This window comes from Pan troglodytes, chromosome 5, assembly GCF_028858775.2.
Source record: "Pan troglodytes isolate AG18354 chromosome 5, NHGRI_mPanTro3-v2.0_pri, whole genome shotgun sequence".
NCBI classification, from domain to species: Eukaryota; Metazoa; Chordata; class Mammalia; order Primates; family Hominidae; genus Pan; species Pan troglodytes.
Genome location: NC_072403.2, coordinates 164,388,127 through 164,407,652, shown reverse-complemented (window position 1 = coordinate 164,407,652; position 19,526 = coordinate 164,388,127). Strand labels below are relative to the sequence as shown.

The 19,526-nt window shown below is 35.5% G+C and overlaps 1 protein-coding gene across 7 annotated transcripts in view; it reads left to right on the top strand.

Moving 5' to 3' along the window:
* Positions 1 to 19,526, top strand: part of SYNE1 (spectrin repeat containing nuclear envelope protein 1) — a 518,706-nt gene that overhangs the window by 194,586 nt on the left and 304,594 nt on the right. For all 7 annotated transcript variants that reach the window (XM_016956737.4, XM_016956730.4, XM_063813578.1 and 4 more), the window contains 9 exons: positions 1,277 to 1,444; positions 3,608 to 3,778; positions 4,583 to 4,723; positions 9,759 to 9,919; positions 11,912 to 12,062; positions 15,179 to 15,406; positions 15,677 to 15,775; positions 17,486 to 17,673; positions 18,062 to 18,185. In XM_016956737.4, coding sequence (XP_016812226.3) covers positions 1,277 to 1,444; positions 3,608 to 3,778; positions 4,583 to 4,723; positions 9,759 to 9,919; positions 11,912 to 12,062; positions 15,179 to 15,406; positions 15,677 to 15,775; positions 17,486 to 17,673; positions 18,062 to 18,185 — 1,431 coding nt within the window. The remainder of the gene's footprint in view (positions 1 to 1,276; positions 1,445 to 3,607; positions 3,779 to 4,582; positions 4,724 to 9,758; positions 9,920 to 11,911; positions 12,063 to 15,178; positions 15,407 to 15,676; positions 15,776 to 17,485; positions 17,674 to 18,061; positions 18,186 to 19,526) is intronic.

Below are 19,526 nucleotides of genomic sequence, written 5' to 3'. Positions count from 1 at the left end.
ACATTTTGTTTACAGATGGATTTGTATGAAGAGATGGATGTGGCACATTCAGCCCCTTTCTTTGATAATAATTCATTTAGTATTTAAATTAATGTTGAACACAATGTGTTTGCAATTGTCCAGTGTAAGAAAAAAAAAAGACTGTGGATGGATGCACAAGATACAGTGAAGAGTCATTATTTCAATAGATTTGCTCTGATTTATATTGAAATTGGGAGTTTGTGGTTTTCGTAAGGTCTCATTGCTGCTTGTTTGGAGAACAGATTGCTCTCCTTGGAAAAACTTAGATCAGAAGAGAGTCAAAGAAAAAAGATAGGATAAAAGAAGAAGAAACTGGAAGGCTTCTGTGGAAAACAAATGACAACATGTAAAAATGAGGATCTTAGTGAAGATAAAGGATAGGCTTCAAAAACAAAGGATGTTGGTAAAACTGAAATAGAGGAAGCAGAAATTAGACAAGAAAATTCAAAATTTAGGGAAATGATAAGGAAGAGAATCCATTAGATGACTACAAAATTGTAAATTATATTTATTTTTATGTAGGAATATTGGAAATACATTTATAACAAATACTCTTTTATTCTCTTTTTCAACTCTACAAATGTTTTCCTATTTGTTTTAAATAATACGGACTCACTTTCTTGTAAGGCACTTTTATAATTAGGTTTTAGTCATGCAATTATAATTAAAGAGACCTAAAAGGCAATATATATATATAATATATACAGTTTTGTTATCCTTCCTTGATTACCAGGTTGAATGGGTTTTTAATATGCCACAGAGCACCATATTGAATAAAGCCTGCAAGCCCCATAAATGATTATGAAATTTAATGATAATGGAATAAGCCTGAGTAATATGAGAAAGAATAAAAGTTAAAGATCTGTGTTTATATGTCAAGTGGTTGAGGTAGACTTTGTGCACAGTCCTAAAATATGTAAGATTACACGATCTTCAACAGGGGGGTTTTGATCGAAGAGTACAAACATTAAGTTCTAAGATGAAAAAGTTCTGGTGGTGACTGCAGTTAATATTACCTATTGTATACTTGAAACTTGCTACGAGAGTGGACCTTAAGTGTTCTCACAAAAAAACAAAAGGAGAAATATGTGAGATGATAGGCTAATTAGCCTGATGTGGAGAATCATTTCACAGTCACGTAGTACACCTTAAATATATACAATGTTTATTTGTCAATCATACCTTACCAAAAAAATTATACAAACTTCAACAAGTAGCATATGATTTACGTGTTTTTTTTTTCATGAAAATATAGGTTGAAAAGATGCTAAGCAATTTTGGGGACTGTGTCCAGTACAAAGAAATAGTCAAAAATTCTCTCGAAGAATTAATTTCTGGCTCTAAAGAAGTCCAGGAACAAGCTGAGAAGATCTTGGATACTGAAAATCTGTTTGAAGCACAGCAGTTACTTCTTCATCACCAGGTAAAAATGCCTCTTTCTTCCAACAAGATTATGTAAAGTTGATTTGCTACTGAAAGAACCGGAGAGATAAAGAATACAACCACTGGCTTGAGGGAGTGGGTGAGGGGGCGTGGGAAGGAAGAGTTGAATGGCTAAAAGAATTTGGCGCTTCTGGGTTTTGCTTTCTCTGTTAAATATTAAACATTTCAGGATATTCTGCAACATAAATTTCCAGACCAAGTGACTCGATGACATAAAAAAGTTCAAGGAATACTGTGGAGAGAAAATTGATTTAGCTATGAAAAACTGCACAAAACTTGCTAGATTCTCCTTTTCAAAACAGATGGAAAGGCATAGATGGACCAATTGCTTCCTATTTGAGATCACTGTTCTTTTGTCATTATATTAAAATCTTTCTCTTCAACTTACAACGTTGAACACACTTTAGTTTGAGAAATGATGACTTACTTGAAGTACTAGACCTTCCTGGAGTGCACACTCTTATAAAGATTAGAACTAGAAATAAAGAAATTCTGGTATATATCCTGATAAGAAACTATTTTAATCAACTTAATTTCTGATAGGCTGGTAGTGCACATTACAAATGTTTGCATAAAAGGAATATATACCTTGTTAAATGCAATATAAATGGAAATTTGATTCAAATAAAATATTTTAATGAAAAATTCTAGCTAACCTGATACACAGTAGCAAAATGGTAGCTAATTTATATATGTTCGTGTGTGTATTATATACATATATATTCTGTAATATATAAAAATGGAAGTCGCATTAAAAGTATGTTTAAAATCCCAGCCTTCAGGATTTCTAGATTTACTTAATAATTATAAAAAGGCTGAGTATAGGCCGGGCACGGTGGCTCACGCCTGTAATCCCAGCACTTTGGGAGGCCGAGGCGGGCACATCACGAGGTCAGCAGATCGAGACCATCCTGGCTAACATGGTGAAACCCCGTCTCTACTAAATATACAAAAAATTAGCCGGGCGTGGTGGTGGGCGCCTGTGGTCCCAGCTACTCAGGAGGCTGAGGCAGGAGAATGGCATGAACCTGGGAGACGGAGCTTGCAATGAGCCGAGATTGCCCCACTGCACTCCAGCCTGGGCGACAGAGCAAGACTCTGTCTAGAAAATGGCTGAGTATAAAAAATTAATATTTGGTGTTACATTGTTCTCAATCATTGTGAAATGGTTTTTTGGGTTTCCATTTACTTTAGGTCCAATAAATTTAAGATTATAGATATTTATGTTAATATTTTAAAAGGCTTAGGCCAGGTACTTTTTATATGGGTGCATTTACTTTGTGAAAATTTATAAGCTGCATATCTGAGATTTATGTACTATTCTATTTGAAGATTATACTTCAATAAAAAGTTTACTTTAAGACAATTTCCCCCCACAAAATCTCAGCAAATTAACCATTCCGAATATACTCAGGAAATAAATATTTATTTATTTATTTTTGGAGACAGTGTCTCACTCTGCCACACAGGCTGGAGTGTAGTGGCACAATCATAGTTCACTGAAGCCTTGAACTCCTGGGTTCAAGTGACCCTCCCACCTCAGCCTTCCGAGTAGCTGGGACCACAGGCATGTACCACCACACTTGGCTAATTTTTTAATATTTTTGTAGAAACAGGGTCTTGCTATGTTGCCCAGGCTGTTCCAAGCTTTTGGCCCCAAACAGTCCTCCAGCTTTGGCCTCCCAAAATGCTAGGATTACAGGTGTGAGCCACTGCACCGCCCCTGGCCATAAATCTCTTAATATTTGCATTTTAATAAAATAAATGATTTTTAAAAATTGGAGTTGGGACTTTTGTGTTTTTAAGCAGAAAATAATTATTTAAGAAGAATCATGTCAGATGAATTGTTTTGCCAGACTCTTCCTAGAGTATTGCACAAAATGCTAAATGTTCTCCAAATTTGCACACAAAACACGAAAGCCAAATTATTTATGTTGTTTACCATTAAAAACATACAATATTTATAAATAATGTTCATCTTTGACTAATATAGCAACCGACTACCATTTCAACTGTTAATCTTAGCTTTAAAATACATTTCGGGCCCACCTTTCTGTACTTCTGTTAAGCGTGGGTGTTGATGTCCCTACTTAGCTGTTTAGAGAGCACAATTTATATCCATCTGTTGAATAAATGCCTCTAGCAAAAGACAAAGCGGATCTCAGCAAAGAAGAGAGATGTGCAGCAGCAGATCACGCAGGCGCAGCAGGGAGAAGGGGGGCTGCCTGACCGAGGCCACGAGGAGCTGCGGAAGCTGGAGAGCACCCTGGATGGCCTGGAGCGCAGCCGGGAGAGGCAGGAACGCCGCATCCAGGTAGGAGCCGGAAGTTAGGGGCCATTTAAACAGAGGCTGGGCAGTGTTCACTTCCGGTTGTGCCTCATAACACCAAGGCGAACCTTTGTTACCGCCTCTGATGTTTCAGCCCTGTGTTAAATTCTGTACGTGAACCATCTTTTAATCATCACATCAGCCTTAGAGATGGATATTGGAATTAGCACATTTTGCAAGTGTGGATGCTTAAGAAGAAAGAGTTTGAGGACTAGGTGCTGTATCACACAGCACTGATCAATAATAAAGCCAGGATTTCATCCACACTTTTCTGAATCCAGAAATTTGATCATACCATTTCACTTTTCCAGGAAGCCATGCAGCCACACATTTATGCCACCTTTATGCTTTATTGGGATGTTGACACATTACCTTTAAAAATGTTTCTGAGTTTTTGCCAACTGCTTAATGCTCTCTCTTCATCTCCTTGTCCCTCTCCCTACCTTCTTCTGTGCTTCCTTTCTTGTTTGAGACAGATTGAGAGGCCTTTTTTATTTTTTTGTCACTTATCTACATTTTAAGTAATATCTTTACATTTCTAAGACTTTACAAATTATAAAAAACTCAGAAATCATCTGAGTCCATGTGTCCTCTCTTTTTGTAGATGAAAACATTAACATAGAGAAAAGAAATTCTTACAGAAGATACTAGAATCATCTCTATTCATTGTGACTGTGTGAAATTTGAAATGAGAATTCGCTGAAAGTTGACAGTTTTGCAAACGAATGAAAATGTGATAGTATTGTGTGACATTTGTAACCCAATTGTTGTTTATTTTTTCAAATTTAGGTCACATTAAGAAAATGGGAGCGATTTGAAACAAACAAAGAAACAGTAGTAAGATACCTTTTTCAAACAGGTTCCAGTCATGAACGCTTCTTGAGTTTTAGCAGTTTGGAAAGTTTATCTTCAGAACTGGAACAAACAAAGGTATATTATGGCTCCTTGGTACCCAATATTCAGAGAAAGCAAAGCAAAACAAACAAAATGATTTTTCCTCCATTATTACTATTAATTGTTATTGTTAATTTAATCGATACTTACTATTTATTGATGACCCATTCTTTCAACATATTGGAGAATGAAAACATAAGTAGGATTAAACATCAAGAAGTAAAACAAAGATTTTTATCAAATTGGAAAATGGTTAGTTCCCTAATAGATGTGTATAGAGTTTTTAAAATCTGGAGGCAAGCCGGGCGCTGTGACTCAACTCCTGTAATCTCAGCATTTTGGGAGACTGAGGAGGGCAGATCATGAGGTAAAGAGATTGAGACCATCCTGACCAACATGGTGAAACCCCATCCCTACTAAAAATACAAAAAGTAGCTGGCCATGGTGACACTCACCTGTAGTCCTCAGCTACTCGGGAGGCTGAGGCAGGAGAATCACCTGAACCGGGGAGGCAGAGGTTGCAGTGAGCCGAGATGGCACCACTGCACTCCAGCCTGGCAACAGAGTGAGACTCCATCTCAAAAAAAAAAAAAATCTGGAGGCAATAATATTTTTTAACTGAACCTTAAAGGTCAGTAAAACTTAGTAGAGTTTGGAGCAAAATACAGACATTCTTTGGAAGGTGGAATGGCATAGAGCATACAAGTGTTCTGAATAGGAATTCTGTGTTGTAAAATAGAACAATGGGAAATGAATTTGTAAAGGAAATTTGGCCCATATTTCAGAGTCTTGAAGACCTAAAGCATTGCTTTCTAGGCAACATGGAGCCAGACTTGTTGAAGGCTTAAAAGGAAAAGCCACACGATCAGAGCTGGGCTTTGGATGAATTTTTAGGCAGGTGTAGAAAAGTGACTGAAAGTGTGAAAGACTGGGGTCATGGGATCCATTTAAGTTATTGCATATGGGCATATGGGAGTTAATATGGGCATAAATAAGGGCGGTGGGGTGGCAGGTGATACACAGAAACAGATACAAAAGATGTGGAGTTCACAGGAAGATAGGGAAACTAACCAGACAGAGTGAGTGACGAAAATGTTGATACTCGAGGTTTTGAGTCTGACGGAGACAATGGAAGTGAGATGGGGAATGTGAACGAGAAGCTGTTCATGGGAAAAGATGACCAACTTCATTTTGGAGGTAGCGATTTTGAGACTCCAATGGGGCATCAAACAGACCGTATTTAGTAGGTGTACTTGGTGAACCCAACCCTACAAGCTCAAACACCTTGGACACTCTAAGCAGACCAACCAATTTGTACCAAGCATTGAAGTTCCTGTGGTGCCTCTTTGGGGTTTATAGAAAGACTGAATTAGTAGAGAAATGAGCTAACCGGTGTCTTAGAAAGAAGAGCCTTGTGCCCACCCTTCCCTAGCCTTTAGCAAGAAAACCTTTGTGTTTCTGTTTTCTTACCTGCAAAAGGCTTCACTCTCTCCCATACTGCTAATTTTTTGTTTCTCCTAAAAACTCACTGAGGATTTTGAAGTTTTCTAAGACCACAGACTCTTTCAAGTCTATACAATATTCATCAGCCATTTAAATAGAACATTATTTTAATTTTTAATTTAAATTATTTGGCCGGGTATGATGGCTCATGCCTGTAATCCTAAAACTTTGGGAGGCTGAGATGGGAGGATTGCTTGAGGCCAGGAGTTGAGACCAGCCTGGTCAATATAGCAATACCCCATCTCTATTTTAAAAAATAAATAAATTATTTCGTGTATTAAAAACATATCAGGTGCCTTTTATAAATACAAAGATATTTATTGGGTTAATTTCCTAAATGTTTCTGACCACGTTCCATCCAGAGTTTCTGACCCCCTATGATTCCATTTGCACTAATCCCTTTGGATCAGTTTAAGTACCTGTAGATTGAAACAAATGGAATCTTTTGAGTCTTGTTATTCAAATTCTCCTTTGTCCATGGTCTTCTATACTTTGGGATTGATGTAATAATATGAGGTAACATTTATCAAACACATATAATATGCCGAATTAATTATTTGATGTTTATCATCGCCTTTAATCCTCAAAACAGTCCTAAGAAATAGGTATCATTATCAATCATGTTATATGAAGAAGGACACGTAAGGCACAAAGTTGGTGATGAACTCACTCAAGATCTGTGGGTCACTAAATGGTGAGGTTGGGATTTCAATCCAAAAGGTCCTTTTCCAGAGCCCACATCTTTAGTCACTACGTTATTTTTTCATTCAAAAAACAGAGCCATTTTACTAATTGCCTATGCTCACTGCCAATCTAGAATCATTGTTCTCCTGTAGTTCTTTGCTCACTTTGCTTTGTTATTACAAACCTTTATTCAAGTTGATAGCCCTTGAGTAGTTGTGCTAAGGAATGGTTATGCTAAGGGACTTGAGTGTCCTCTGTGTACTGGTGTGTGTGATAGAGGGTTCATAGCAATATCATGTTTAATCTTGAAAATAAGGTATGGCTTTAGTGATGAAGAAAGGAAAATTCAGAGAGATGTGGCCAAAGGTCACTCAGCTAGTGAAGGTCGGAGCCTAGGTTTCATCCCAGATCAATCTAATGTGAGTCAATTTTTACCTGATGCATCCTGCTGCCTGCCACTCATATGTTTTCTAAGAAGTTAGAGATAAGGCCTTACAATGTTATTCTGTTTTTGTTTAATTTTGTTTTTTTATCTCCATCATTCTGCTCTTTCGATTTCTCTGCATTATGCTTTTTCCATACATAGCTCACATAAAAAGCTCTAAAATTGAATGTATATAAGCATTTTCAAACATTACTTTTTCCATGTTTTTCCTGGGTTCTGAGAAACAGTAGCAGAAAAAAATAAAACACTTTATTTTTCACTTCTGATTATATTCATGGGATTCTAAGAGATCATGTGGTGATTTGTAATCTCCACAATTGAATCTACAATGACTGTCAGATATAGTAACAGTGGGTGCTTTTATCCAAAGAATTTAATGTTGTGACATTAGCAACTACCATATTTTAGTGTACTATAAATCTCTATGCCATAAGGAAGCTGTACTTATTCATTTTTATTCTCTTAAATTGCAACGTAGTTCTCTGAAGTAACATTGATTTTTTTCTTCTTCTTTTTTGAGACAGAGTCTCACTCTGTCACCTAGGCTGGAGTGCAGTGGCACAATCTCGGCCAACACTGATATTTGTTGGCCGAACTCGTGATATTTCTATGAGAACATTAAGTCTTTTAAACGTGAAGATATAATAGTATTATTTAGTAACTCTATCTTATATGGTACTATGTTCTAGGAGATGCTCTTACTGAAAAGCTGACTTTGGAAAAATACTTATATTTCTACATTATTCATTTAGGAGAAGGGAGTTGATCAAAATTTAAACCTCCTGTGAGATTATCTTACATGAGAAGAAGTGAGATACCAAGTACATTTTCTTCACTTAGGTTATTACTGGGTTTACCTTTTCTAATTCAGCATTCAATATAATTACTTGACAAAATTCAGGTAACATCTAATATTTACCAGCCACATACATACTAAATCAACTTTTCAATTAAAATAGTTGAAAATAAGTATTTTCAATATTTTAAAATAGTTGAAAATAAGTATATTGGCTTAATAAATCATTTTGTCCTCAAGTTTGTATGAGAGACATAAAAAACAATAATCAGTATCTCCCAGAGTGTTAGGCACTTTAAAAGTAAGATTGCTAATAGAATGCTAACAGTAACCTTCTAAGAAAAGCATTATCATCTGCATTTTACATGAAAGAGCCTGAAAATAATTCACCAAAGTCAAACAACTAGTGATCCTGGATTCTAGCCCAGGCTTGACTGGTTCAAAACTTAAATTCTCTTTCCATCATGTGATACACGTGTATGTAATAAATAAGATTTAACAGCACTAAGATTAGATTATAGCTCTTTTCAGAGAACTAGTTAACAAAATGGCTTGATTACTTCTCTCTCTCTCTCTTTTTTTTTTTTTTTTTGAGACAAATTCTTGCTCTGTTGCCTGGGCTGGAATGTAGCGGCACCATTATGCCTGCTCACTGCAGCCTCTATCTCCTCTCACCTCAGCCTCCTGAGTAGCCAGGACTACAGGCATGCACCATCATGCCTGGTCACTTTTTTTGTTTCCCTGGAGTTAGAGGTCTTGCCATTTTGCCAAGGCTAGTCTCAAACTCCTGGCCTCAAGTGATCCTCCTGCCTCAGCCTCCCAAAATTTTGGAGTTAAAGGCATGAGCCATCATGCCTGGCCAAAGATCATTGATAGTCTCTTTTGACTAAGATATTACATTAAAGAAATAAATGTTTCTATTCATTGGCCTAGAAATCTATTATGTCTATGATCAATCACTATTGATTTTGTGAACTGGCCTGTAATAAGTAAACATATTTGTGAATAAATTAATTATTATAATGGATCTAAGAATTCTAAACAATGAGACAAAACCAGGAAACAAAGGAGAAACAATTTTTGTGAGTATTATTGGAAAACTATGAAGGTAAATAGCTGGTTGTGTATAGAAAATTAAAAAGTTAGCCAGGCATGGTGGCACCTGCCTGTGATCCCAGCATTTTGGGAGGTCAAGACTGGAGGATCACTTGAGCCCAGGAGTTCAAGATCAACCTGGGCAACATAGTGAGACCTCATCTCTACAAAAATCAGAAAATTAGCCAGGTGCGGCAGTGCCTGCCTATGGTCCCAGCTACTCAGGAGGTTGAGGTAGGAAAATCATATAAGCCCAGGAGTTGGAAGCTGCAGTGAGCCATGATTGCACCACTGCATTCCAGCATGGGCAAAAGAGCAAGACCCTATCTCAAAAAAAATGAAATAAAATAAAAAACTGTTAGCAAAGTGTCTATTTTGGCCATATGGAAATAAGTCAGATTTATTGTTAAGAACAATGTAAGATCCATACATGTATGACTCTATGTCTTCATCCACCCATCTGTTCTGTATGCAATATGTGCACTTTATTTGAGGGCAGAGATAAATAATATAAAGTGCCTACCTAATGATCATAATATTTTTTCTAGGAGTTTTCTAAACGGACAGAAAGTATTGCAGTCCAGGCTGAGAACCTTGTAAAGGAAGCTTCAGAGATACCGCTTGGGCCCCAAAATAAGCAGCTGCTTCAACAGCAGGCCAAGTCAATCAAAGAACAAGTCAAAAAATTAGAAGACACGCTTGAAGAAGAGTATGTGATTGACAAGTCCTAAACTTTCTTCTCTGAGATAAAGTTTCATACAATCTTTCCTGTACCTTGTATTCAAAACACTCTTTTAAAATCTCAAAGTGTCTGTGTATTTCAGCATGTTTTGAGGAAACAACTCACAGTTCAAAAGAAAGTATCGCTAATACAGAAACCAATATCTATAACAGAGCCCAAAAAATATAAAGGATGTGGGTTTTGCATCTTAAACTGATCATGTTCATGAGAAAGCCATATCTATTCTATTCTGTGGCCTTTGTACATTGTAGAGGGAATCTTGAAAAAGAACTAATATTTAAAATAATTTTTTTACTATATTATTCTGCTGTCACCATTTAGAGCGAAAAGGAGATATTTTGTTAGTGTAGATTCCAGGCCTAAATACACATCACATAGACCATATATCTCCAACCTGAAGAAGCTCCTGGAGCTTGTTTACAGTGCCTCGGTATTCAAGTTATCCTGACTAATATGCTCTTTCCGGAAATTAACTTTAAAATATTTTATTTTTAAACTTTTAATGTTTGTTTATCTGAAAAAAAATAACTGCTTGGCCCATTGATATCCTGTTATATACCCAATATATACAAAAAAGTTTGGAGGGGAAAAACATATGAGGATACAGCCAATATTATTCAAAACAATATGGCTAAACATTTCTATTTTTAACATAATTTAGTGGCAAATCAATGATACATAATAGCATATTATTATTAAGGGACAGGCCATCATTTCTAAGGTGGGTTTTAAAATGTAAAATGTGTTTTTAATACTATTAACAGCTTAAAATTAACATTTTACATTTGCCTAAACTTTAAAATTTGATACATATTTTATTTAAAACAAATTATGACTTGAAATTTTGAGGACTTTATATTACATTAAATATTCTCTATCAAGTTATGGAAATAGTAAAACAGTTTATTAGAAAGGAATGTACTTCTATTAAGAATAGCCATTTTAACCTTTATTTAATTTAAAAAGTTGCAATATAACACAGCTTGCATTACCTGTACTGCTGACAGCATTAGGCACATTCAGGGTATAAATTTGAGACTGCAATATTATTTAATTTGACAATCAATGATGCCACTGTATTTTTCTTGATGTCTTCAAGTGCCTTTTGGTAAACAGGAGCATTCTTTCACTTTTTTTTTTTTTTAACCCAAGGACTTACCAGTTCAATTATATACTGTTAGTTTCTTAGTCTTTTTCTAAACTGAAAGCCATAGTCACCTGGTTATACATGCATAGCTAATACAAATTAGAAATCTATAGTTGAAATTCTGTTCACTAGATTTGTTACAAATAAAACCTAAGTTGTCTAAAAGTAGTTAGGGTGCTCATGTACAATAATTTATAAATGTCTTTTGGAATCAGGACCATAAGACATTTATGAAAATGGCTGAAGTCACAAAGATTATACATCGCAGGATTAGCTCTAATAATAGAAACAGTTCTTGCCCGGCAGCATGGGATTGAGATCACGAGCTCTGTCTTGATTGATAAGATGCAGTTTATAAAGGTATTTCTATAGAAAGCATCACTGCAGTGTCTCTCCTTTAAGTGTAAGAAGAACATTTCTTTGGAAATAGGACTATTGAAAAGCTGTGTACACTGAAATCTTTTCTGGCATAGTTTATAAAAATAAGTCTTGGCAACAACTGGTCACATGCAGAGTTTAATTAGATTCTACCTGGATTCAAACCCCTTTGGACCCAGCAATATTTTGTTCAAAGTGCAGTTTCACTCAAAGTGTAGATACTGCCTCATTAAATGTTCATTCTCAGAGAAGATAGGAAAACCTGATAAACTACTCAGAACAACTGTGCAATTTTTTTTTTAGCGTGAATAGTTTCAACTTTGAAATGGTCACATATGTCTTCATTATCTCTTCACCTGGTGATTTCAAGGAAAATGTGTTGTTGTTCTCTATTAAAATACTGAGTTTTATTTACTTAATTTGGTTAATTTTAGTATTAAAACCATGGAAATGGTGAAAACCAAGTGGGATCATTTTGGCAGTAATTTTGAGACTCTGTCCGTCTGGATAACTGAGAAAGAAAAAGAACTCAATGCCTTGGAAACTTCGTCATCTGCCATGGACATGCAAATCAGCCAAATTAAGGTGACCTGCTCACACGTTATATTTATAATCCATGTCTAGCTTTTAGGAACTACTTTCTTACATTTCATCAAATGCTGTTCGGTCCCAGGACAAGACTTTCATTGCAATGTGACTATTAAAATTAAATTCATACATTTTATCAAGCTAAGAGGTCTGGATTAATACTGGGCAACATTTATAGTTGGAATTATGTATTCACATTGTCTGACTTGTGCATTCAAAGTTAATATTGTGTGAAATATCATTAAAATATTTTTATGGTTACATTAATTCTTTTCCTTGATTTTGAATTAACCTCAATAGAATGCTCTGCCGGTTCATTATACAACATGAAATGTATTCATCCTGTACAACTCTAAAATCCCATTCCCAATGTCTAGTTCAAGTATTAGTGGTACTTACCCACACCAATCACAAGGAGGAGTTTGAAAAGCATCTTTCTTAAGTGAAGCAGTTCTACTCCATGGTTATGATGTTTTCATTTATGACCTTGGAGCATGGACAGAGGTCCTCTGATTCCTTAGCTCTCCCAGTTCTAAAATGACCAGGTGGATAGACTATCATTGGCCACTTCATTCAGACAGTTCAAGAAGAAAAATGGGCTTACGGGGGCTTGGAGTGTTTATTTCTCTTTCTTTTATACAATTTTATACCACACATTTTCAAAATTCAGCCACTTTTTCTACCTCAGCTTTTTTTTTTTTTTTTGGAATGGGAAAACCCTCTGCTATTTCATTCAATTAAATATAGTAAAATAAATACCAAGGTGAGGGAACATTTCACACTGTGGCTCAGAACAAGTCATTACCATGTGGAGGGTGGGAGGGTGCAATGTTGCTCAGATAAGATTACCCGCTGTGCAGATCAGCCTTGCTTCTCACACATCTTCTGCAATCAAGCATACATGGAGTTTCATATATACAGTCTGCTATGTCTTCTTTGGTATACCAGGAAAAATAGATGTGAGGCCATGGAAGAATATTCATTAAATATTTTTAATTGTTAAAATTGTTTTTAAAAGTTGTCTTTAATCATTTTCACTAAATTCTAAGAAAAAAGAATAGCACATTTAAATAGTTTTGTCTCAAAAATGTCCCCTTTTGAAAACTAACACACATTTTTCAACATATTTATTTTTTCTATAATTCATTTACTATTATTTCCACCCTTATTCCAGAGCTTCTGGAATATATCAACTATCTAATGTCATCTCATTGTTATTCTCCAGAAAAAAAGATTACATGGTTTCTTAAAATATATATTCAATTGTCTATTTTTATTTTATCAGACTAGAAATACATTTCAATACGTCCAATAAGGCATTTTTAAAACTATCTAAAATATGTAAGTGAATATGAATACCAGGAAAAAGATATTTGCTAGAAATAAGCAAAGTTACAGTGGAATACACTGTCCTATGGAAATTGGTCTATTAGGTTCACGTTTTATTTCCAAACATAAGACTACATTATAGAAAAGGTTTAAAATATAGTAACACTTGTAATATTTTTCCTTTAAAACGATCTTAGGATTAAAAGTAATGAAGCATTTGCCTTGTTGGAAGATAAATACACTAAGCCCACTTTTGTTCATTATTACATGCCATTTCAAATGACTGATTTCTTATTCCTAACTTATAATTGATAAATGATAGAACATATGCTGGGTGATAAATGATAGAACATATGCTGGGTTCGTCTTCCATCTTCTTCTCTTGGATGGATTTATTTTTACTACAATCCAACAATATGATTGAGTGATTCGTATATATGAATTTGTTGATGGCAAGTATTACTCTAATAACTAAGAGCTTGGTTCTTAACTAAGTTTGTTTCACCGATGTGTTACAAGCAACTAGAACAATTATTAGTGCTTTGTAGACAACCTATATTTTTTGAATTTATGATTAATTTTTCTAAAAAATATAATCTTAAAAAACAGCAAAACAAAGGAAGCCTGTATAAATGCTCAAATAACAAATATTGATGAGATATACCACTTCATTCATTCATATGAAAAATAAAAATAAGTGATGCATATCCGACATTTATGTAAATTATTTCTGATTGCCTCAACTAGGCAGAAATTATTTCTGACTATGGTGTCTCATCTAGACAGAAGTCAAAACTTTATTTTTTTCCTAGGGTAATAGTATTTTCCATTTAAATAATCTGAAACAGAGACTTGGCTGAATTTTTGATGTATTTTGATTGAATAATTTGGCCCTTTTTCTCAGAGAAATAATTTTCATCTTCTTATATACAAACAAGCTTCTATGTTTGTGAGAGACACTCCACAGACACACATAAACACATGTGCACATGCACACACTTCCTTAATAGTTATCAGTATTTTTCAGATGTTGGTTAACATGTAAAATGTCCTTTCTTCCCTCAATTGAAATAAATTGAAATGACAGTATGTGGGCTTTTCTCTGTCAAGTACATAGCAATGAGGTCCCTGGATCAGCAGCCTCAGCATCAGCTGGAGATTTGTTAGAAATGAAAATTCTTGAGCCCCACCTTAGACTTAGTAAGTCTGAATCCTGGAGAATAGGGACCAGATGGTCCTAGTGCATTCTAGCTTTGGAAACCACTGGCATCAAGAATAGATGATAAATTTGAAAAAGGAAAACTGCTTTTAGGTAGGTGTGCAGTTATTAAACCTTTTAGTAACATATAAAATACTCAACTGAATTTTAGAAAAATAAGTGAATGTCAATATTTAGCATTCTAATGAGTTACTGAAACACAATGCTTCCCCAGCTCAGTTAATTAAAACGCCTAATTCATAACGTAAACATAATTCTCTGTACCTTCAGAGATACTGTAAGTGTCCCAGGGACATCTCCTTGCTTACTTCACTGCAAGCAAGAGTAGCTATTTCTCCGTATGCTCTATCCAGCAAGCACCCCCCAACCCATCACTGTATTTTGCAGACATTTTTGGCATATCTCATCTCCCCAAACACATGGTGTTTGCTCACAGCTGCGCTCTAACCATCCAAGTCTTCAAATATCAGTTAAGAAAATATTCCCTCTTTGCAGATAATTGTATCATTTCAGGAAGGCAAGCTTGCTCAGCCTACGTTGTCATTTTTCTTGTTTTAACTATTAGGTCACAATTCAGGAAATAGAAAGTAAGCTCAGCAGCATTGTAGGATTAGAAGAAGAAGCCCAGTCTTTTGCTCAATTTGTTACCACTGGAGAATCTGCTCGAATTAAAGCCAAGTTGACACAAATAAGAAGATACTGGGAAGAGCTTCGAGAGCATGCACAGTGTCTGGAAGGAACAATCCTGGGACATTTATCTCAGCAGCAAAAGTTTGAAGAGAACCTTAGAAAGGTAAGAATTGATCCACCTATACTTAAGTTTACATATTTCACATTGTATTTGTGGGTAAATGCAATAAATACTTTACAAATAGTGGAATAAGAGAAAGACATAATTTGTGAAATAATGGGACATGTTGATTTTAGATGTTTAAAGAATGCATTTTATAATTACATTAAAAGTTATCCATAAAAGGTAGGTATGCCATTTTCTCAGTAACTTTTTTTTTGTCTTGCTATGTATCTTTCCCACTGTTATTTTTATATTGCACCAATGTTTTAGATCCAGCAATCTGTGTCTGAATTTGAAGATAAACTTGCTGTTCCAATTAAAATATGTTCTTCAGCTACAGAAACATACAAAGTTCTTCAAGAACATATGGTAAGAGTATGCTTCAACATTTCTACTATTTACCAACTTAAAATTTGATAATTCCCACTTGAAAAGAAAATACAGTAAACTTTTTAAGAGAGTTGAAATTGGAAAAATGTTTATATTAGTTGAGTAATTATATAGATCTAATGTATTCACTTTATATAATCCAAGACATGTAAGGATGTGAATAAATTTTCATTAAAGATGTATATTAAAGGAGTATTCATTTCAAATATATTTCTCTCTTTTAATTAGAATGAGTAACATTTTTAGAGCTTAGCTTTAACAAACCCTGTTACCTCTTGCCAGCATTATAAAAAAGTATATGTGCAAGGAAAAATATATGTGTATAGCTGTCTTCATATTTTAACCCACTGTACTCAGATGTTTAAGGAATATATCCTCACTGATCTGTTTCCAATGATTGGTTTTTCTCATCATTGCGAACCTTCTGCAAGGCTACAGACAGATGGCTCTGGCAGAATTTAGGGGGAGGAACAAAGGGGGAGAATTATGCACAAAGAAATACTACCATATGTTAATTAATAAACAAAAATACAAATATGATTCCTATTGCACATTCATGTGTGCACGAGCATTTATAAAGGTGTATGTAATAGAAAACAAGCCATTGACAAAGGCACATCTGGAAGAGGGAGTGAGATTTCTATTGTTTAAATATTGATAATGAGAATACACTTTTGTGTTACTTATTCGTAATTTCTTAATACAAAAAATGAGGAAAAGTAGGAGAATTCAGTGTGATGAAATTATTTTTATAGACAACTAAGTTAATAATGGAGGACCAAAGAGGCTAATATTCTACTTTTCCGATATTTAGATTTCCTAAAGCAAGTTGTTTTTCTGTGTCTTGATTTTCTAATCTGTAAAATGAAGGTAATGAAAGAACATACCTCTTAGGGTTCTCAGGAAGATGGAAAGAGTCAATACATGGGAAGCAGGTAATGCAGGGCCTGCCACATTCTGAGGCACTGTGTCATTATTATTATTATTATTATTATTACTATTGAGATAGACAGTAGCTTCTTCAGCCATAATTCTTTTTGTATGTATTTTTTGGAGCGATTATAGCATGTTACATGTGGGTTTTGTAAGTTAAGAATAGGGTTTTTAAATACATATTTAGCATAAAATGACTAATAATCTTCACAAGTTACCTAAATTGTTAAGGGAAAGTTAAAAGTTTTTAGATAAATAGCAGCGCATTCTTATTTGAAGAAGTGTCTCCATTTTCGTTTTTGATTTCTGTATTTATGGAGTCACTTTCTTCTCATTTTCACTATGTCTTGCTGCAAATCATGGGCACAGACCTTTTAAAATAGATATAACTCATTTGTTTTTGGGGGTGCACATGTGATAATTTAATATATTCATATAATTTGTAAAAGTAAAATCAGTGGAATTGGGACCTTCATCACCTAAAATATTTGTGTTTTATTTATTCAAGAAACATTCAAACTATTTTCTAGCTATTTTGAAGTATAGGATAGATTATTGTAACCTATAGTCCCCCTACTAATCTATTGAACACTAAGTCTCATTTCTTCTATCAAACTGTATATTTGTACCCATTCTTAGTACTATTCCTGTTTATTATGACTGAGGGAAAATATTTTGCGATGATGGGTGTCAAAGAAAAACGCAGGCCTCGTTGGCTCCCGTGCTTTCATTGCATTCTTCTCGCACTCTTCTTAGGATCTCTGCCAGGCCCTGGAGTCACTGAGCAGCGCGATCACTGCCTTCTCAGCCAGTGCCAGGAAGGTTGTGAACAGAGATTCCTGTGTTCAGGAGGCTGCGGCTCTACAGCAGCAATACGAGGACATCCTAAGGAGGGCGAAGGAGAGACAGACGGCGCTGGAGAATCTGCTGGCCCACTGGCAGAGGTGAGCAGCACTTTTCCTTGAGTTGCTGCACTACTAAATAGGAAATTCTGGATTAGCAGTTCTTAAAGTGATGGGGAGTAGTTATCCCAGATGCAAAAGACGTGAACTTGTGGGTCTACTGTAGGAAACTCTTGATCTTTGTTATAAGGCAAAGATTCCCGAGAGTGGAGAGGATGTATATGGGTCTTTACATATTATCCAATATAAACGTGAGTGCAGGGACATAAATGAAAATAAAAGGAGTGATTTTTGTGCTGGCATATCTAAGACTGAGATAACTGAGGCTGTATTTACTATGGTTTGTGTTGGACCCTCCAACTTCAGAAAGGTTTAATCTGCTAGCATGATAATTTTCAATAAATTTGTTTCTGCTCTCTGCTTCCTTTAGGCTAGAGAAAGAACTATCATCCTTTTTGACCTGGTTAGAGCGGGGTGAAGCTATAGCCAATTCCCCAGAAATGGACATTTCTGCAGACAGAGTCAAAGTGGAAGGTGAACTTCAGTTAATACAGGCAAGTTCAAGGAAGTGTGAGGATGGAAAAAATAAAATGCTTTTTGTTACAGTTACATTATTTAAAATAATAAAATAAACTTGTACCTCCCTTCTTGCTTTGGTTTTGTGATTCCTGAAGCATCATTTGACATCAGGGTGTTCCGAAAAGAAGAAAGCAACCATGACCTGAAAGGGAGAGAAACTAACAATGAGAACTTTGTGATGATCAATTTCCATGATGTGTTAGAAAATCCTGTAATGTAATGCCCGGCATCTGAATGACATGATTTGGCAAAGGAGTTGAGGAAAGGATGGGTAGGAATATAGATGAAAGAGGTTGGCTATCAGTTCATAATTTCTGAGGCTGGAAATAGGTATAATCTCTCTACTTTTGTAATTATATGATGTTTGGGCAATAAAGGGTGTTCTTTTAAAGAAATAAGTAATAGAATGTAGAAAGAAGTCACAGTAATGATTGTTCTCATGGAAGACAGAAAAAAATGAATGAGCACAAATGTAGGTAATAGGTAGAAAGACAAAGTTTATTTCATACTTGAAGAAGCCAATTTTTTAAACTTAAAGAAAGAAAATCTTTGAGTATAATTGAAGCTAAAGGCAATGTTACTGATTTCTAGAGATTAATAACTTGCCTTAAATGATACTGTCTATGCTGGAAAATTCAACAGTCAAAATTGCTTCTCAAAAGAGATTTATTGTATTACAGATTTATACTCCAACTTTCTTCCATCAACTTTTATAAGACGTTTAAGAGGAAGCTACATTCTTTTGCCTTTTGTAATCGCTTCTCTGAAAACTCTGTCACCAGTGTCTATAGCATCGGAATCTGTGGCTCCACCTTTAAATGTTCTCCTTCCTTGACTTGGGGGGTACTCCATTCTTCTGGTTCTCCTGGCTTTCTGGTCTATTAAACACTGGTGTCTGCACTCATCTTCCACAAAGTCTCTTCTCAGAAACCTGTAGTGACTGTTTCCTGCCCTGACCATAAAGGGCAATCCTGATCTACAATCTGGTTCCTGTCTTCTTGCAAATACATGTGGGGTATTCCCAGAGGGGAGGGACTTCACAGCTCTTTTCCTTATAAATGAAGACACTGACTCAAGGCTACATGGGCATGTAAAACTGTTGCTGCCCATCTCCACGTGGAAACTAAGTGCCATATGACTGAGAGGACTGCAGACTCTGTTACTCCTGCATCCTGACATTGCGTCAGTAAGGCAGCCTCACATCGTGGGCTGGACCTGACTTGTGCATTCCTACCTCCTGGCTCTGCACCCTGCGCTGTTTCTTTCCTTTGTACCCAGCATAAGTCGCAGTTCTGCTTTATGATCTCACCTGTCAT